Below are 22,014 nucleotides of genomic sequence, written 5' to 3'. Positions count from 1 at the left end.
ATGCTCACATGTTAGCTTGCAAACAAGACTCAAAACACAACTCTCGAAAGTAATGAAAGAGTGAAGTAAATGAGCATCTGAAAGAGCTATATACACTAAAATTACATGTAAAATAAGGCTATAACATGCAAGCAACTCAAACACTTCATGCTTAAAGCCTTAAAACAATGAGCTAGTGAAAACCATTACACTTTAGCCATGCAATACAAGCCTCGAAGGACTTAACCAGCCCAAAATAGAGTTGAAACATGCAAAAATAGAGCCTAAAACATGCTTGAACTAGGCTAACACAAGCTACAAAATCAAGCTAACATGTGATGCTAACTAGGCATGGAAGCAAGACATAAGGAGGGGGGGCTAACCCCTCCTATTTTGGACTTCAAGAGTTGATTTTTACCGCTGAAATAACTCTGGATTTTAGTGTTTTAAAGGGCCACAAAGTTTGATTTAAAGATGGTAAGAAATGGCACAAAAGGCTTCACAAGCCAAAGAGCAAAATGGGAGACAACCCCCTAACTCAAAATAGGCTCAAACCACCATTTTTAGGACTGAAAAACATAGATTTTTATAGTTGAAAACCAGCTCAAAAACAGTGTAAAAAGATGGCAAAGCAAGCAATTAAAATAGGGCTTACAAGGTTAGACTTTACCTCTCGAAGCAGAGTAGGAATGATCTTACCCGGAATCCCTCTGAATGAACCGTACATACAATATCGTTTGATTGCACCAGCTTTGAATGAACCGTACATACAATATCGTGCCTGCATAAGAAAGAAACTTAACAGATACAGCAAGATAGGAATGCATGTTCTATGCAAGATTAACAGCATGTTCTATGCTTAATACCAAATGCATGTTCTATGCGAATGCGAGAAGCACATATTCTATGCAAACGTGAGAAGTGAATAGTGCATACTCTATGCAAACGTAGCAAATGCATGCTCCATGCTTGAGTAACAAATACATGTTTTATGTAGGTGAGAAGTGCATATTCATGCAAGTGTGGGAAACGCAAATTCTATGCAAACATAGCAAATGCATGCCCCATGCTCGAATAACAAATACATGTTTTATGCAAGTGAGACTATGGAGGACCTCATGTGAAAGGCATGTTCCATTTAATGACAAAGAGGTGCACATTCTATGTAAAGACAAAAGCGGTGCATGGTAGAAACAACTCGACCGCATCCTCCAACCTACCTCTCGGAGGAGTTGCAACAGGCTAAAAGGATACACCTCGCATGTGTTAAGTATCATACACTGAAAACATGGTCCAAAGCTTCTGCAGAGACCATTTGGCCTTCAAAGTGTATTTTCCTTACACTTTCTTAAGGGATCAGGACATAAAACAATAGAAAAACATCCAAGGGGAGCACAAGAGGCCTACCGACCACTCTGGAAAGCCACCGGCCACCCATCGGCCACAAAATAATGTCATCGGCCACCGATGACAGATTCGGGGCAATTTTAGCGTTTCACCACGGGTCTTTAAATGTAGGACTTCAACCCTCATTCCCTGACTTCTCCATTGCCAAAATTCACTCTTTTCCTTCTCTAGACCTTCATCCACCTTAGATCCGAGCTTTAAACGCGTTTTCCAACGCCCCAAAAGCATTTGATTTGATAAACCCTCATAGTTTACAACACTTTGAACCGATTGAAAGTTGTTTTAGGTGTTTCTTTCTTCATTTCCACCACTCGAGGTTTGTTTCCCTCTAGTTACCCTTGAGTTCAGCACTCGTTTCCGAGCTTTGACTTTTTCTTCCATTTTTCCTCTCTCAGAGTTGACTTTTGTTGACTTTTGGCATTCGCCGCCCATTTTCCACATTTTCGACCATTTTCTCATCTTTCCTCGAGATGGCGGATGATATCCCACACGACGGAGCTCCTCTAAGGATGGAGATGGATCCAGATTTCGAGCCATTGCCACTCAGTATTCGACCGTTCGACCTAGCGACGTATCATCCTGAGATACACGCGCTACCTCTCGATAGCATCCGCTAGTTCAGGGGGTTTTCACGAGGCGCTCCCAAGGACCTTTTACTGCGCGAGCCGGAGTCATATTTATCCCATGGCACCTCCGAGGTATACACTTTTTCTTTATTTTTCGCAATGTAGGTTGCATTTCTTGTATAGCTCACGCTGTCTTTCATCAGTTCATCCCAAACACATTCTTTCACTGTATTTCTTACACTACCTTGCATCTACTTATCCTAAACATACCCTTACACTACATTTCTTACATTGCCTTGCATCTGCTTGTCCTGAACATAACTTTGCATTGTATTTCTTACAATACCTTGCATTATATTTCTTACACTGTCTTGCATTTGCTTGTCCTGCTTATAGGGGGATTCACATGCCATTCGAGGATACGGGACCACCCTCGCGAGGGAGTGGTATATGGAGCTTCCCGACGCAGTCCGTCACATCATTGACGAGGCCGGCTTCGGCACATTTTTCATGGGGCTCTCACGTCTCATAGCGAGCCGGCCTCTACTAGGCGCTTTGGTAAAGAGGTGGTGTGATACCACCGACTTTTTTCACTTCTCTACAACAGGGGAGATGACGATTACTCCCTTTGACATCTCTATACTCACTGGCATAGCGGTAGGGGGTCATCCAATTCCTTTTGACACAGACATGGGCGAGTAGGAGGCTTCTCAGATCTACCTGCTAGGGATTCGCCCACCCATCTCCCGATCAGGGATGGTTCGATATATATGGTTCGCTGTTCACTTTAGAGGGAGGACGCCGACGACCCGTGAGGAGACCAAGTACTACGCTCGAGGTTTCATCATGTTTCTGTTTGGCACTACGCTATTCGCCGACCGAGCGAACACTATCGGGCTCTACCTCATGAGCGCCTTGGTGGACCTATTTCGCGTCCAATTCTACGATTGGGGCGGCGTAGGCTTGGCCACACTATACGGGTGCATGAGCTCCACCTCCCGCCGGAGCAGGCATCTGCTAGGAGGCTACTGGAGGGCCTGGGAGGTATGTCCTACACTTCTGTTTTACGTTTCCTGTTATGCCTTCTACTTCGCATTTTCTATACACTGCACAAGTCGCACACTGTACTACACACAATCTACTTTCTGCTTTACATTTATCGACACACTGCACACACTGTCTGCCTTCTGCATTGCATTCTCTGTATACTGTATACACAATCTGCTTTCTTCTTTACATTTGTATTCACCTGTGGTATTCTCACTGTTGTCCTTTCGCCTTTTGTAGCTATGGGTGTACGCCTATTTTCCGAGGCTTGACCCAGAGCCAGAGGTAGAGATGCCACCTATAGTGTCGTACTCCCACACGTATGACGGGAGATGCCAGCAGAGGCCTAGGGAGTCATTTTCATTTTTCCGTCGATTCTTCGACACTGTGACGGCAACAGAGGTAACTCAAACCTTACAGTTATTTTAGCTGTACTTCATATTGCATATCTAACCGGAACTAACAATTTGTATATTTACTATTTGCAGATCACCTGGCAGCCCAGGGCAGTGATGCCTAACGGGGTCAGAGATCAGTTTGTCGGTGCTCGGGAGGCTTCCCGATTCTGGATCTTGCTCGAGGGCCCAGTTTGTCGGTGTGGTTCTTAGGGGAGCGATTCTTGTGCCAAACCATCGGCTTACCCCGAGCCGGTAGTCTCGATGCCACCTCCGACATACATGAGGTCAACAACGAGATATACTTTCCAGGAGATGATTGATTTCACCAGAGGCTAGGATGCCGACTTCTTCCGAGTCGATGGCGACTACACTGCCTTTATCCAGACATACCTTATGCTGCCTTTGACTAGCGCTCGTAGAGGCGAGAGAGAGGGAGAGGCCAGGGTGTCCAGGACACACAGTAGAAGAGGTTCTCAGACGGGGCAGAGGGCGGGATGACCAGAGTTGCCTACTACACTGACTTACTGGCGACCCACAGGGGAGGCTTACTAGATTTCCATTGAGCTTTCACCAACTGGACATGAGCTTGTCGGAGTTCGAGGCCCGACCCCGGTTTGTACCATACTTTACACTTTGCATATTCAATTCATTTCTGTTATGCTTTATAGACCGCTGATCATCTCAACACATTTACAGCCATCCATAGAGTACACCAGGCAGGCTCTCGAGCTAGCAACTTCTCTGATGGGGATGGTTCAGACGAGCATGAACTTACTCAGCATCTATGGCATTCCGGTGAGTTTCTTCAACTTACATTTCATACCATCAAGCTCCCTGCCGATACATCAGCATTTCAAATGTAATTTGTTCCATCTTGCATTGCTCTAACACATTGCACCGAAACACTACATACTGTATTCCATCTTTGCATCTGATATATGTAGCAATTAACGTTTTCGACAAAGTGTTCTTTTCAGATCCCAGCCACACCATGCGCTCCAGCAAGAGCTGTAGCGTGACCATCTGTACCCCCTCGGGAAGCAAAAAGAGGGAGACGGGGGGCTTCGGCACATAGCCGTAGCAGAGCTAGACGCACTCGTGATGAAAGCGGCTCGTCAAAGCCTGTCCTGGATGATAATGAGACAGATGAGGGCGAGGAGCCAACGAGCCCCCAATCAGAGTCATCTGAGGGTGGAGGCGACGACACTGGCTGGGGTTCTGAGGGCGGTGGCGATGTTAAGGAGGGCTCTCAGGAGGGGAGCGAACGCAGCTCTGGTTCAAGCTCCGGCTCAGATTCAGACAGTGGCACTAATGGTGATAGCTCTGAGTCCACTCTGCCAAGGAAGAGGACGAAGAGGGCCTCTCGATCCTAAGGTGGCAGGTGCCGATTCAGATGTTTTTGCTTAGTTTTCTTTTTGCTAGGAGTGTTAACACATTGTATAGTTCCAAGCAGTTTTTATTTTCTTAAAAACTCGCACTCTTTGTAAAAGAAACCATGATTGGAATGAAAAATCAACTTTTTTGAGAAAAAAGTGTTGTGTTTTATATTCTGAGCATCACATTGTACCATTGTACACAAAAACGAGATTTGATGGAAATTAGATGTTGTCCATTGTGTTGGCAATTCCTTATCAGGTAGTGAACCGACCAACACATAACAAATAGAGTAAAACAACTCATTGAACAAAACAACAACTCGACAATCAATACAAACACAACTCATAAGCAATTCAACAACTCGATAAGCAAGTCGATAACTCGATAAGAAATTAGACAAAATTCTTAAAGAGAGACGGCAAAATGCACCAAGAGTGGAACAAAACATAGGTTCTTAGCACTTTCAACACATGGATGGACCAGAGGAAAAAGTGGGAGGCCACCGGACATAAACAGATGCTGCCGGCCACCAAAAATGACCATCGGCCATTAGTAGTAGCCGCCAAAAGTGGCCGCTCGACCACTAATGTAGGGAACCTCCAGATTGTTGCCACTTGTCTTCCACTCAACACCTTATCTTTTACAAAAGCTCCAGCTTCGTAGTTTCTTCATTTCAGCTCTGTTTTTGCTTTAAATGGAGCCATTCTTTACCAAAAAACTCTCTGATTGGATTGTGACTTTAGATGGCTCAAAAAAGTTGAATTTTTGGGATTTTAGGATAAATGCACTATTCCCGCTAAGTCGTACTCCGCTGTGTTTTCCTTTCCTTCATGCCGCGGCTAGATGTTGGAATCTGGTTACTCATGTTTTCAGCTTCAGGGGACAAGAGATATGCCCCACAATCGAAGAATTCCAAGTTTTGATGGAATCCCAGCATGACGAGGAAATCTTGCCCCAGTCATGTTTTGGCCACATCCAGGCTTTGGGAAGAATGTGTGGGCTTACTTTACACGATGCCCGATCTTTGGTTCACAACGGGGAGTTAGAAATTCCCAGTTTGATTCATCAGTTTTCTGATGCCGGCGACCGTGACAATCGTCTCTGGCACAGTTTTCGGCAGCATGCCATTTGCTTGTGCATGTTGGCTCATTTTCTACTTTTCCCTGGCTTCAGAGGGTCTAGCATTTGCTTGATCAAAGTGGCCCAAGGCTTGAAAGAGGGCAAGAGCTACATTGGCTTGACACTAGCCGAGACTTTGATGGGCTTGGATGCTTTCCATCCCCCGGAGACAACCAAGCTTGTAGGAAGTCCACTACTCTTGCAGGTAATGTTTCCCACCCTTCTCATATTTTTTTTTCACATCCTCGGCCCTCAGACTTTGTTTTTCTCTCAAAACCTTTTCTCACTTTTCTCTCCACATACACCTCTCTATTCTTTAATCTATCTTATTTTTCATCCCTCCCCAGGTATGGCTCATGGATAGGTTGAAAGTAGTGGACTCTTGTCCTACATATTCAGCGTGCGGCTATTTCTTTCATCAACGGCTAGTTGATTTCCCGAACGAGGGGTGGTGGTGCCACTGGATGTGCAACAGATCTGCTGCTGACCTTGTTTGGCGTTGCCCTTGGTTTGATCTGCCTGAGATGAGATACAACATGTCTCGCCAGCCTGGCATTCAGTTGGTTAGTTTGACACACTGTGTCTTCTACTTTCCATTTCGATTCAGGCGTCAGTTCGAACACGACCAGACTTGCCCAGAAGAGGGGGTAGAGTACCTGGCTCCATTTCCAATCCGAGGTTCATAGCTAGCTCGATACCCCACTTCATGGAGGACAAGAGAACTTTTGGCTCCCATTCCCAATTTCAGTTGCGCCCTTTCTGGCGAATGCATAGCTTGGCTTGAAGATGAGGCGCAAACCAGGACCACTTTAGCATTTGAAGCTTCTACAAGCTCTGGGAGGAGGCGCAGGAACACCTGACTCGACTAGTCCCAAAGTTTATTGCTTTGATCTTTACTTTCAAGTTTTCCTTTTGAATGTAATAAAAAGCAACTTCAATTTGTATCAAGAGGTAGAGAACTCTATATTGAAATCAATGAAATTGAAGGTTGTGGGTATTTAAAAAATTTTCTTTTGGTCAAAAAATGGTCTAAGCTATAAAAAAGACTAATTTGAACAAAATCATCTTTTATTAAACTTTTCAAAACAATTTTCGATAAGGATCACAACTGGACACACCCAGAATCTATCCTTGAGATGTACAATCCCGAATCCAATAACAGGAAAGTTGCCCCTTCTCTGAAGAGCACTGCACTGCAACCAACTCTGATAGCAAAGATCACAACTGAACTCTTGGATGTAGAAAGACAAAGATGACCAAAACAATCACATGGACACAGTTGATTTGGAAGTGTTTATGGCTGGACTTCAGAATGAAGTTGCCTACATATGCCAAAGATGAGAATCAAGCCTTACGTTGTTCAGTTTGGGTTCACTCGGGTATTAACACTCTCCTTTTGCGCTCTAACTTTTGTCAAGGCCGCCCTTTTTGGGTTTTCAACCTTGTGAGTTCAAATTTTCTTTTTTCAAATTTTTTTGTGCTCTAACTTTTGCCTAGGTCGCCCTTTCGGGTTTTCGGCCTAGTGAGCCACTCAGGGATAATATTTCTTCAACTTGTCCATGTTGATTGGTTGGGAGAATTCGAGGCCATCTAAGTCCATAAGAATGACAGCGCCACCCAACCAGATAGATTTGATGATATAAGGACCAGCCCAATTAGGTTTGAACTTACCCCTAGGGTCATGGATGGGAGCTCGATTGTGTTTGAGCACCAAATCCCCTTCTTTCAGATTCCTAGACTTAACTTTCTTGTTAAAAGCCCTGGCAATTCTGCGTTGATAACTTTGGACGTGGTACAGTGCTTTCAGCTTCTTTTCGTCGAACCGCATAAGTTCCTCGAACCTGCTCTGTAGCCAATCCGCTTTTACTATCTGGCAATCAGCCATAACTCACAACGACAGAACTTCAACTTCAATTGGAAGAACAACCTCCATCCCATAAACCAGAGAATATGGAGTTTCCCCAGTAGATGTTCGGATTGATATCCTATAGCCCCAGAGAGAAAACGACAACTTATCTGGCCAGTCCCTATATGTTTCCACCATCTTCTGTAGAATGTGCTTGATGTTCTTGTTGGCGGCCTCAATAGCTCTGTTGGTTTGTGACCGATATGTGGATGACTTATGAAAAGCCACGTTGTATTTTTCCAACAAGTCGATCACTTCTTTCTTAAAGTGGGAACCATTATCCGAGATGATTTCATTCAGGACCCCATAACGACAGATGATATTATTTCTGATGAACTTGGCTACGTGTGACGCTTTCAGCACTGTATAGGATTGGGCCTCGACCCACTTTGTAAAGTAGTCTATCGCCACCAGGATGTACTCATGCCCGTTCGACCCCTTCGGAGTAACTACCCCCAATAACATCAATTTTCCAGACTAAAAATGACCACGGTGAAGTCATGTTGTATAGCTTCGACGGCGGGATGTTCATGCAATTTGCATGAATCTGGCATTTGTGGCATCGTCGAACAAAAACAATACAATCCTCCTCCATGGTTGACCAGTAGTAACCCTGTCTGAGAATGTTCCAAGTTAGCATCACTTCACTTATATGCAAACCACATTCTCCTCCGTGGATGGCCTCCATTAGGCGCTTCAACTCTTCAGCATTAACACATAGCTTGTGCATTCCCAAATGGCCCCATTTGTTTAATTTACCCCCGTAGATGATAAATTGAGCAGTCATTCGCCGTATTGCCCTTTTATCTTTAGTGGATAAACCTCTTTTTCCAAGAAGTTCCAGATCTCATGATACCAGCAGTTCTGATCTTGTACTTCATCTATTGCGGCAATCAACTCGTAGGCCGGCACATACCTCTATTCTATAATGATCGGATGCATCCGGACTCCCAAAGGGATGTCTATCATGGAAGATAGAGTTAATAAAGCGTCAACAAACCTGTTGCTCTCTCTTAACAAATGCGTGAAGGTTAACTTCTCAAACCTAAGAATCAGAACGTCTAGGGTTTAGTAATAGATTTTCATGCTTTGTTCCTTAACCTTCCAGTCTCCTTTTGCTTGAGACATAACTAGGTTCGAGTCCCCAATGACATTCAACCATTTTGCCCCTAGTTCCAGGGCAGCTTCCAAGCCAGCGATACATGCCTCGTATTCTGCTTTATTGTTTGATACTTTGAACCGGAGTTTGAAGGTTAAAGGTATGTACGAATTGTCTGGCGCTATCAGCAACACCCGTATCCCATACCTGTACTAGTTAGACGCTCCGTCAAAGTACATAGTCCAAATCTCCTCTTCGACCTGCAGAATGGCCTCATCCAGAAACAGATACTCTACTGCTTCATCCCCATCCACTGGGTGATCAGCTAGGAACTCTGCTACCGCTCTTCCTTTCTGTAGACTCGACTTTCTTCACGCGCCTCCCTCTCGGAGAGGCGCAAATTGGTCTTACTACAGTTCAGACTCCTATCGCGGTTCTGAATCTAATCTCACAAAGTGCAATGTGAGACTGATAAACACTAAAGAGTCTAAATCTGGCAATTGGTTTTGGAAAATTGATTTTGAATCAAAAAGCGCCAAACATGGACTGCTTTGCCAGATTACAGAGTTGCCACCTAAATATTTTATTTTTGGAAAATTTAGGAAACCCTGACTCGTGCCAAAGGCCACATGTCTGTCATCACCAAAGTTGCCTCGGCTCGGGAACTTGGGTATGAGAGGGGAAGGTCCTGAAATGAGCAACCCCACTCACCCGATCAAAGATCAGCCTCTGCTAAACATGATATGTTGTTTGATAAACACATGTGTTCTTATTCTGATTATTAGCTAACTTTACTATGTGACGCACACATAAGTATAGACTCAATCACGAGAATTGAAACAAAAAAATTCATGTTTGCTTTTCAAAATGGTTTGAAAATGCCACCCACAAGTGGGCTAAAGCGAGGATTTGCCACCCTCAGGTGGGCTTAAAACATGATTTTGCCACTTCGCAAAGTGGGCTTAAACTTCGTATTCGTCGAATTGTCCTAATTCAGGCAATAAAACCTTCACCCACAGGCATTCATGCAGTTTAGCATTTAAGCAAATAGCCTCATGGCGAGCATGCTATCATGGCAACACTCACACTCATGCAAGTATGCTAAAGCGTAACAAAACAAAAGCTAGTTAGAAATCATGCATGATCCTAACTATTTAAGATGCCTAATGCAACACATGCAATAATGTAACAAAATAGGCTCGGCTGTCTAAGATGGCATATGAATTCAACGATTTGATACACGTATTCAAATAGGTATTGAAATACAATGCAGTTTGAATGATGCGCCGAGCCCGGTGCATGCAATACGAATGAATGGATTCAAACATACAAAGCATAAGGTATGCTAATTGAAACGTGCCCTAGACTAACCATCGAAAGTGGTTAAATAAAAGGGAGAAAGAAGTGGGGTTGGAAGACACGCACACACACACGCACACTTACACTTATTACAACATTGCGCCCTCTTGAAGGAGGGCTCAAACAAAAAAGCTAAGCTAAGCTAATTTAATTATTACAAGCCAACTAATTAACTATTCTGGCTAATTAATTATAACACAATTGGAATTGAAAAACTAGCTAATCTAAGCTAATTAATTGTAAACCGAATTAATTAATTAAACACTTAACTAATTAATTACAAAACGACTAAGCTAATGAATCAATTAGCTAAGCAATTCAAATGAACGGCCTCAGGAAGCGAGAGGGGATATGCATGCTCGGTTGGCTTCGCCCCGAAAATCGACTACCTTGCCTCTAAATGCCTCTGTTTGCACATCTTTGGACCTCTGAAAATTATGCCAACCTCCAAACTGCTTTTCTTTGATCCCAAGAACACACTGGTGGTTGATCGGCTAGAAATGGTGGCTATCGGCCAACGCTGGTGGCCGGTCGGCTAGTACATGTGGTCGGTCAGCCACTGCTTTCCTGAACTTCTTCCTTTTGCTGCAACAGAGAGCAAACATAGGCATGGTAATGTATTTGCAAGACACTACAACAAAAATAGTCTTTAGAGACGAAAACTAATGACGAAATTTTTTTTTGTCACGAAATACGTATCTTTTAATGACGAAAATCATATTTTGTCTCCAAATATATCATTTTTGGAGACAAAAATAAAATTTCGTCACCAATCTAAAGCATAATAAAAAAAAATTGGTGACGAAATTATATTTCGTCATTATTTATATTTTTTTTGTCACCAAATATTTTCCCGCTAATATTTTCGGAGGGCGCCAAAATTAATAAACTTTTGGTGACGAAAAAATTGGTCACCAATTATAAAATTATTAATGACGAATATATTTTTGTCACCAATAATTTTTAATATTTTAATATTATTTAGTGACAAAACTATTTTTGTGGCCAATATTTTTATCTTTGGTGAAGAAATAATTTTGTCACCAAAATATAATTTAATCACTAAATATTTTAGGGGGGAAATAAAAATGTTTTGGCACAATCGGTTCTTCTTCTCAAACACACACAATAATTTCTCGGTTCAAACCTATTTCACATACACACACGTTATACTTTCACACACAGGGCCCTCACCGCCGCTGCTACCATTTCCGACAGCCCTCACCGCCGACAGCCCTCCTTTCCTCACCGCCGCTGCTGTGCCGATGGGAGCACACCACCGCTGTTAGTCTCTCTCTGCTCCCTCTGATGTATTTGTCTGATGTATATGCTCTGTATACATATAAACACTTCTTTGGAGGCTACAGATGCTAGAATCAGCTTCTTTGTATGTCAATGCACATCTAGGTGCTATCAAAGCACAGACACTGATACTTTCCAAGTCCTCTGTCTTCAAAATTTCCAGCCCATCCAATTTAGGTGAAACAGTAAAAATAGATATTAACATGAAAACATATTCATTGAACAAATGATACCTAGCAACTGCTGATCAGTTTCATGAAATTAGCCACATTACACAAAAGCAAAAAATACCCTTCCTCACTACTATAAAAATAGTTAAAGATCACACTTTGACAAATAAAAATATCTCACTTTTATTAAAAGTGTGATAAAAAAAATTAGATTCATATTTTAATCACACTTAATTTGATTAAGTGTGATAATATTTATTTTTTATGTCATTTTCCAATTAAGTATGATTACATATATATTTTTTAATCACACCTTCAATTAAGTGTGATTATATATATAAATTTTTTAATCACACCTTGTAATTAAAGTGTGATTATATATACACTATTACAATAATACTTAATAATATCTATTTTTAATCACACTTTTTAAATAAGTATAATTATATATATATATATATATATATATATATATATGTTTTAATCACACTTTCTAAATAAGTGTGATTGTATAAAATATTTTAATTTGATTTTTATATAAAATACTATTCCCAAATTTGTGCCTATTCTACCACAATTAAGAGAGCGCGACTCTTTCCATTCCCAGATTGAATTTCACAAACAACACAGGTCTTCTCCTTGCCTTCTATTTCTGAAACGAAGAGTCTTTCTCCTTGCCTTTTGTTTCTGAAACGAAGCCCTATTTGTGTGTTTTGTACCCACAGTGTATAAATCTCACAGCTCACTCTTTCAACAACAGGCACACTCAACCCATATGTTTGTTCTTCATCTATGTGTGTTTTGTACTCCTTTTTCTCTATGTTCTGTTGCTATTTGTAATTCCATTCACTTTTGTATTTTTATGTTGTCACTGATGTGCTACGAATCCGGACAACAAGGTATGTAAAATTCTTGTATTTCACTTTTCTGTCTTCTACGGAAGTGTTGAACTGATTTGTATGCTTTTCGTGTTTGTTAGTGCGTTTATCAAATTAGGCATACCATTTGTTTGATAATTTGCCTGACTAAAAATCAATGTACATGGAAATCGCGTAATGTTTTCCTTGACTGGTATATCTCGAAAGATCATGACAAACAATATGCATTAATTTGCTTTTCTTGGTTTCAAATTTGATAGAGACCTCATAGTATCTGGTGTCATTGGCCTTGATTTGTGATTTGGGGTCATTTAACTTAGGACTAGCCCAACCTAACCTTGTAATTGCAAAGCAAACTTTTACAGATACTGAATCAATTATCTGGTGTGCAATTTTGAATCTGGTTGCTGCCTGTATAAGCTTCTCTCTTTTACAATTATTTTTCTGTGCAATTTCCTTCATATTTGTAGTTTTCTTAAATTTGTACTTCTGGTACTCTTAGTCCTACTTGATACAAAACTTTTAGATTTTAATTCTCACACAATTCTGACATTAAATTCACCTGTAGTTTGGACAACTAAAGCTATGTCATTAACAAACAACATACACCACATGATCTCAGGCATCTTTTTGAATGGTGCCTCAGAATTTATTGCTTGTAAAGAAATAAATGAAAATACTTAAGTGGACAGAAAATTGTTGCTAGCATTGGATAAAAATAGTTACTCTTGGCTGTTTCTTGATTAGCTTTCTATTTTTGGGAAAGCTTTTATGTTAGTTTTGTAGAGTGGTCCTTCAATTTTAGCTTTGGTTTTTGTATTTCCCATTTTGGGACTAGAAAAGTGTTGCTAGCATTAGATCAATAGTTGCTCCTTTTGTTTCTAGGTTAGCTTTCTATTTTTCTGGGAAAGATGTTTTTATATGTTAGTTTTGTAGAGTGATCCTTCAATTTTAGCTTTGGTTTTTGTGTTTCCCATTTTGGGACTAGAATAGTTTGTCTACTTATCTACTCTGCTTCCTCAATTCCTGTGATTTGCATAATTCTCCTCAGTTAGTGTTAGTCTATTTTCATAGTTCTCATACCATGCTTGGAGTATTTTGGTTTGGGATGTGTCTAGCAATCCATGATTTGCTTTGCTCTACTTAATTTCTTACTGCATAGAGAAATGTAATTCTATTTTTTAGATATAGTTGTGCTGCCTGTAATTTTCTTTTCTTTTCCCTTTATTTTCATTACAGTAATGAATACCCCTTGTGAGAGTGCTGAGTACACTCTAAAACTTTATCTCTCCTCCTGAATTGTGGACCCTCTTTCTTAGAAAGTTTAGTACACTAGGTCGGTTGGTGTACCCATGGCATATGAATTTTTTGTCTCCCACTCCCTTGTGAGAATATTTAAAATACTCGGTTTCACCGAATATGACAAGGGTATGAGTGTGAATGTGTGTCCGACACCGTATTTAATTTGAACACTTCGATTATGCAATTTTTTTTGTTATATTTGAATAAGAACTCACAGTTCTTAGTAATAGAATGCTTTTATAGATAAAAGATAGAAATTTCATATTTTTCTCCTAGATCCTATCTAATTTCATATACATTTCTACATAATTAATAAATTACTATTGCATATAAAACTACCTCATCACATTCTGACCATGTGATCTAAATCAGCCTACTCCAATTGCCAAATTTTCTTAGTATCTACTATTTCTATACATTACTTTTACATTTTCCTAACTCCCTCTATCTTTGGATATTTATAGACTAGAACTGAAGGGTTCCATTCTCTAGGGGTCTATCAATCATTAAAGAAGTTACTGAAGCATGAGGATGTTTTAGGATTCTATAAGTAAGTTTAGGATTCTACAAGTGGTGAGGAATATATAATCACTTCAAGATTTCATTTTAGATTTATTGATTCTATGTATATTTGGTTTTATGACTGTAAAATATCTGACTTTGGATTTATTGATTCTATGTATGTGTCATATCGATATCATAATCCAAACATTTATACTAGTAACAATCAAAGTGGTTATTCTTTTTCTATTGATGCAAGAGATGAAGAGTCAACTGTTTTCACCCTCCATTACCAAGCGAACCAGCCAAAAAACTAGGTTTTGGGAGGGGCAACATTAAACCATAATAGCTTAGGCACAAGCAAATTGGATCCATGTTGGTCTTCAGCCCACCTTCTGATAGCAGCCACAGAACTTTGAGTTGAGAACATGGAAGCAAGATCAAAGAGTTGAAGAAGAAATATGTTACAAGAAATGTGATCAATATAAGAAGAAATGCTCCTAATTTTAAGGTTTTCATTCTCTCTCTCTAGCTAATCTCTTTATGTAGACAGTGTATTATAGTGCTTGATATGAAGCATATTTCAAGTTTTAGCTATATATAGATCTCATGGTGGAAAAAATACATTGGAGACTTCAAATATTTTAATTTAGTGTTTCTACAAGTCAGGCTAGCAGCCATAGACTATTGTGTTAAATAATAACCAAAAGCCCCATTATTAGTTTATGAGTTGCACTATAGAGTTTTATGTGTACTTGACATCACAATTTTCATAACCATTAAAACACTCGGCAGCAAAACAGAGCTAGCAGCAGCAAGGCAGAATCAACAGCAGCAAGGCAAAGACTCACTCCCACACAGCACCTGGGCAGCTATTCATAGCAGCTAAACTAAAGCAAACACAAACCAGAATTTATAGACATTAACAGCAGGCAGACACGGCACCTGGATAGATTTACACAGCAGATCACATCACACTCTAGCAGAATGTGTAGACAGACCACCAGAGTTTAGCCTAACCAGTTCCATATTTGAGGTACCAACACAAAAACAGTATTAATGGAACTGTGACTGGAAAATATAAGAAATATATTAATGGAAGTATTATTTTCCTCTCTCTCTCTCTCTCTCTCTCTCTCTCTCTCTGTGGCTATGCAGGATACACACACATGGAAGTATTATTTTCCAAATAGTTTAGATCTTATGGAAATTTAACTAAAAATATTAATGGAACTGTGACTGGAAAATATAAGAAATATATTAGGGGTTACAATAACAAAAAATCAAGTTGAAAACCAGGAAGATGCATGGCCATATGTAGTTTTGTTCCTTGGAAATATTATTTATTCTTCAGAATTTTGAATGAAGTTAGTTTCGCTAGAACTTTGTTCTTTGATAATGATATATATTAGTGGTTCTACCAATATGTAACAGGAAGATGGTATTGATTTGGTAACTATCATAAAGGGTACTAGTTTTTATCGTCGTGCAAAATGTGTTGACTATGCCTCAGATTACAAGCCACCGAGCCCTTTTGAATTCACAAGCATATATGAATTGTACAGGTAACTGACATTTGCAACAAGCAAATAATTGAAATTTAATTGTTCACAAACATATATGCCACTTGTCAATCAACAGCATACCAGCAGTGCATATGCATGGGTCATTGTCCGTTCATTTTGTTTCTTGTGTTTCTGTGGGATTTATGATTATGCTGTCAGTGTAAAATGCTGACAGCCTACTTGTCTTCCCAAAAACATTTTATTGATGAGTTTGTGTGACTGTTGAAGCTGTTGTAGAATTGTTTTAAAAGTTAATCATTTATTGCTTTACAATTATGATGGATTGTAGATGGATTGAAGTGGCTACCAGTCCTGTGATGATCTCAACTTTAGAAAATGGGAAGATGGTGAGGGGCCTTGAAGGGATTCCTTCTGAGGGACCTGTCTTGTTTGTTGGCTATCACATGTTACTAGCGTTAGATACGCTTCCAATGTGTGTCAAGCTTTGGGCTGAAAGAAAAATTCCTTTACGACCGCTGGCACACCCCATGATGTTTGAGAGGTTGCGAGATGGAAAATTACCTGATGTATCGGCATTTGATAAACTCAGAATTTTGGGTATAGTTCCTGTATTAGCAACTAACCTGTATAAACTTCTTTCTTCAAAATCCCATGTGCTATTGTTTCTAGGAGGCGTACGCGAGGCTCTTCATTGGAAGGTAACTTTTACTTCGATTCATCTACATGCTAGTGGTTGGATGTTTCGTTGTTTATAATTGAATTACACCATTTTAACTAACGCAGATTTATGCTGGTTTTTGACCCCACCCTGCTGCTTCTTCCTCTGCTTGCCTTAGATCATAAGTTTCATTTGAAACAAGAAAGAGTAATGAAATGGATGATAATCTATTTTCTTTCCACAAAATTTTATTTGACCAAGGATTGGTTGACTGTAATTTATAGAGAAATCTATTCTTTTTATCACTTTAATGTAATTTTTATTTTGTCAAAGTCCCTTAACTCCAAGGCTGTGTGAAGAACTCACACTTTCTTGATGTAAGGTAATTCTTCTACTCGGCATTAGTGTAGTTGATGTGGCTCAGTCATACACAAATATATTACTCTATTGTTCAGGCAAATGAAAACAAAACATCGATGTGGATCAAAATCAATCCCGGTCAAGGTACATAGCTCGGTGCGTATCACGAAAAATTTTGAGAGTGGAGAAAGTTCAGATTCTGATGGACAAGCTTCTTGGTTAGTATATTATGTTTCTATGCTAATTTAGTAGAAATTTCTTCTTCAACTAAGATAGTGAACTATGCACGTAAAAGCCCGAGAAACATCACAAACATTGAAATATGCACGTGGCTCCCAATTAGGAAACTACTTTGACATTTGCACTATTCCAACATGCAAGCATGAAACTAAGTCGAAAACTAAGTCGAAAACTATTCCGACATGTAGGCATGGAACTAGTCGAAAAAATGTGCAACAGCCATGAGACGGCCTGAGAAACACCTCAAACACCTCGGGATGGACCAATGTGAGTTGTGAAAACTTACGGAACTAGCACGGGACGCCCGGTTTGAAAACTAAGTCAAAAAATGCACTTTTTCACACTTAAGCTTGAAAATAGGCCTTCGAGGGTCAAAATCGTGCAACAGCCATGAAACGGCCCGGGAAATACCTCAAACACCTCGGGATGGACAAATGTGAGTTGTGGAAACTTACGGAACTAGCACGGGACTCCCGGTTTGAAAACTAAGTCCAAAAATGCACTTTTCCACGCTTAAGCTTGAAAATAGGTCTTCGGGGGCCAAAATCGTGCAACAGCCACGAGACGGCCCAGGAAACACCTCAAACACCTCGGGATGGACCAATGTGAGTTGTGGAAACTTACGGAACTAGCACGGGACTCTCGGTTTGAAAACTCTTAAGCTTGAAAATAGGCCTTCGGGGGCCAAAATCGTGCAACAGCCACGAGACGGCCCGGGAAACACCTCGAACACCTCGGGATGGACCAATGTGAGTTGTGAAAACTCACGGAACTAGCACGGGACTCCCAGTTTGAAAACTAAGTCCAAAAATGCACTTTTTCACACTAAAGCTCAAAAATAGGCCTTCGGGGGCCAAAATCGTGCAAAAGCCACGAGACGGCCCGAGAAACACCTTGAACACCTCGGGATGGACAAATGTGAGTTGTGAAAACTTACGGAACTAGCACGGGACTCCCGGTTTGAAAACCAAGTCAAAAAATGCACTTTTTCACACTTAAGCTCGAAAATAGGCATTTGGGGGCCAAAATCATGCAACAGCCACGAGACGGCTCGGGAAATACCTCGAACACCTTGGGGTGGACAAATGTGAGTTGTGGAAACTTACGGAACTAGCACGGGACTCCTGGTTTGAAAACTAAGTCCAAAAATGCACTTTTTCACACTTAAGCTTGAAAATAGGCCTTCGGGGGCCAAAATCGAGCAACAGCCACGAGACGGCCCGGGAAACACCTCAAACACCTCGGGATGGACCAATGTGAGTTGTGGAAACTTACGGAACTAGCACGGGACTCCCGGTTTGAAAACTAACTCCAAAAATGCATGTTAAATTGTATATGTTATGGATAAGATAATAATTGTCTAACTGACATTTTTTTTTTTTTTTTGTGTTTCTTTTTTTTGCAGATTCGAGATTTGATATGGATGTGTTTGGTAATTTGGAGGGCCGATGGTAGCTCATTTTGTGTTTTTGTTCATATTACCTTACATGTATTTTGGTTGTGTTGTAAATATTATATTTTTGTTAGTATTATGGGGCATGTTTGGTAATCCGCCCTTGATATTTTATTTTTGTTGATATTAGTAGACATGTTTTTTGTTGGATATTAGGAGATGTGTTTGGTAATCTGCATACAGTTGATATTATATTTTTGTGGATATTAGTAGGCATTTTTTGTGGATATTAGGAGACATGTTTATAATCTGCATGCAGTTCATATTGTATTTTTGTAGATAGTGCTAAAATTTGATTGTGATGTTTATGAAAATGAACAGATTTTTGTATTGATTTGTAATAGATATTTTATTGAACAGGTTATCGAAATGCGCAGGGAATTGTTACTGAAAATAAAAAATTTCGGAAGAAAACAGTATTACCATTTTCAAAATTTTTAATTTTTATTAGTGACGAAATAAAAAATGTCGCTATTAGTTTTCAAAAAACATGAATAATTTTGTCACTAATGATATAGTACGAAACAAATAATTTCGTCATATTTGCTGAATATTTCGTCGCTAAATTGAAATATTTGGTGACAAAATATTTTGTCATTGAATAATTTTCTTTTTTGCTCATTTTAGTGATGAATTTTTTTGTCACCTTAATCCATATCATTGGTGAGGAAAACTTTCGTCACTAAAATATATTTGGTGACGAAATATTTCGTCGCAAAAAACAATTAAAATAAAATATTATTTAGTTTTGTTGACGAAATTGGTGTTTTAGAGGACGAAAAATTCAACATTTGGAGACGAAGCATTTCGTCGCCAAAAATGAAAAATAGGTGACGAAACTGTTTTTCGTCACCAGGTACTTTTTGTGACGACGTATAGGCCACGAACGTGGTGACAAATTTTTTTCGTCACAGATCACTTTAGTGACGAAATTTTGATGTTTGGAGACAAAATCAATCTGTCACCAAAGGCTTTTTTTGTTGTAGTGAGAAAATGTGCGTACTGCCACTCTCCTTATCATGTCTCAAGCTCAAAAAAGTATGGCACTTGGCTCTCAAGCCACCAATCAAGCATCTCAATGCATGATGGCCAAAGAACCAAGTTTGTACAAGCCTGATGAATGCACACATAAGACTCAAAGTGCCACTAGCCTATCATACATGATCAAGGGTGACGACGACCAAGAAATGTGACACGTTTCATCACTTTGAGTATGAAACGTCTCACATTTCTTGTGTTTGGATTAACGTTTGATCCAAACACATGCAATGCAACACAAATGCTTATCTTGTTCATGTTTTACTTTACTCATTTCTTATTTACACATTTTAGCTTACCAATTAATCCCTTAACCAGTTAAGTCCAATGTGAAAGTCCTCTAATGGAAGGGGTCAACTTAAAGGGCGGTTTAGGACATTAGAGAGATTATGCCTTTGACTAGTAGGAACCCACAAGGAGGGTTAAAGCCATTTGAGCACAAACCCTACCTCATGCTTAAACACAAACTTAAGGCCAAGCAACCCTCAAGACAAAAGGAAAAATGAAGAAATGAGGGAGGTTGCAGAATTTTCAATGCTGAAATGGCATGCAAAATACGACTATAATATGCAAACACCTCATGTATAACATGCTAAAAGCCAAGAACACCAAAACTAGTGAAGAACAGGCATGTAATACAATGCTCAAATGACCAAACCAGCCCAAAATAGAGCTACATCATGCCAAAACAGTGGCCTAAACATGCTGAGACTAAGGCACAAAAAGCAAGAAAAACATGCGCACATGTTGGCTCACAAACAGGACACAAAGCACACAACTCTCAAAAGCATTGAAAGAGTGGGATGTGTGAGAGTGTGATAGTGATATATGCTCTAAAATTACATGCTAAATGATGCTATGGCATGCAAACAATCCAAGCAAAGCGTGCTAGATGTTCCAAAACACAAAGCTAGTAAAGGCCAATTACATTACAACCATACAAGGCATGAGTAATATGACCAAGGCCACTCAAAACAGAGTTAAAACATGCTAAAACATTAGCAACAACATGCTGAGATGAAGCTAAGTTAAGCCATAAAACCATGCTACTTTGTAAAGCTAACTAGGCATGGAATAGAGAGACAAGAAGGGGAGGGTACCCCCTCCTATTTTGAACCTCAAAACAAACTTTTTGCAACTGAAATTCCTTTGGATTTCAGTGGTTTAAAGGCCAAAAAGGGCGACTTTAAAAGCTTTCAAAAGTAGCACAAATGGCCTCACAAGCCAAAAGTAAAATAGGGGACAACCTCCTTAACTCAACACGGCTTAAACCACCATTTTAAAACCTTAAAATTAGACTTTTTTATGGTTGAAAAACCAGGTCAAAATAGCTTAAAGAGATGACCAAACACTTAATCAAAACAAAGCTTGAAAAGGGTAAGGCCTTACCCTTGAAGCGTAACAGCAAAGCATGTGCAATTCTGAGCTAAAACCAACTCTAGGAACTCCAAACAAGCCTTAAGGAACCTCAGCTCCAAGATAGGGATGTTTGGTCAAGAGGTTGTATGCAAAATTGTAGAGAAAACTCACTTTCAAGCACAATAGAGAGAGAGAGAGAGAGAGAGAGAGAATTCTAGAGAGAGAGAAATTTCAGCTTTGAAATTTTGTAACCTCAAAACTGGGGGAGAGGCCTCCCCTTATATAGAAAAACAAGCCAAAAGCTTGGCTTCATCCCTCCATACACGTGTATGGAGGATATATTTAGTGTTCAATAGCTGGCACAGTTGGCACACAAAATATCTGAAAAAGGAGGAAAATGGCCGTCAGCCATCAATGAGGCCGACCGGCCATCAGTGTCACTGACCGGCCACCACTGATGGCCGATGGGAATAACCCTAGCTGATGGATTATAGGGATGGCCGACAGGCCACCCTCTCCTTCAGAAGCAAAGAAGCAAGCATTTGGTCCACAACCAAGCACAAAATAGGCAAGTTTCAAAGGCTCAAAGGCAAGGCACTCCACCAAGAACTTCGGGCATTCAAAATGAACACAAACATGGATAATCATCGAGTGTTCAAATGATGACGTCCAAGTCTTGAGGACAGTCAAAAATGGGGTGTCTACACTTTCATAGACTTGCGAGTCATGCACTTCAAATCAAATTTGGCGAAAAGAAGCAACCAACGAGCTAGCCTACCCGTAAGTGCTGGTTTCTCGAAGTTATATTTAATGGGATCCAATCTCAAAACCAGAATTACGGAGTGAGCTAACAGGTAGTGCCTCAACTTCCTGGTAGCCCATACCAAGGCTAAGCAAGCCTTCTCGAGCGGAGTGTAACGGGTTTCATATTCCAACATCTTCTTGATCAGGTAATAGATGGCATTCCCCA

General features: G+C 40.1%; 1 protein-coding gene across 5 annotated transcripts; it reads left to right on the top strand.

The window, feature by feature from the left end:
- The first annotated feature begins 14,674 nt into the window (after nt 1-14,674).
- On the top strand, nt 14,675-18,905 carry LOC145796663 (phytyl ester synthase 2, chloroplastic-like). 5 transcript variants are annotated; one of them, XR_014337153.1, is made up of 6 exons: nt 14,675-14,921; nt 15,206-15,446; nt 15,845-15,975; nt 16,265-16,634; nt 17,050-17,172; nt 18,600-18,905. XR_014337153.1 is itself a non-coding variant. In XM_082881839.1 (4 exons), the coding sequence occupies exons 1-3, from the start codon at nt 14,905-14,907 to the stop codon at nt 17,104-17,106; spliced, it is 444 nt and encodes a 147-aa protein (XP_082737965.1). In that variant the 5' UTR covers nt 14,675-14,904; the 3' UTR covers nt 17,107-17,172; nt 18,600-18,905. The 5 variants fall into 5 exon arrangements, 1 of the variants encoding a protein (XP_082737965.1); XR_014337154.1 differs by having other exon boundaries at nt 15,823-15,975; XR_014337155.1 differs by lacking the exon at nt 15,206-15,446.
- Nucleotides 18,906-22,014: the final 3,109 nt, after the last annotated feature.

Source organism: Camellia sinensis, chromosome 8 (assembly GCF_055761805.1).
Source record: "Camellia sinensis isolate YWXY chromosome 8, ASM5576180v1, whole genome shotgun sequence".
In the NCBI taxonomy this organism is placed as follows: Eukaryota; Viridiplantae; Streptophyta; class Magnoliopsida; order Ericales; family Theaceae; genus Camellia; species Camellia sinensis.
The sequence above is the reverse complement of the archived record's forward strand: the minus strand, read 5'-3'. Positions and strand labels throughout refer to the sequence as shown.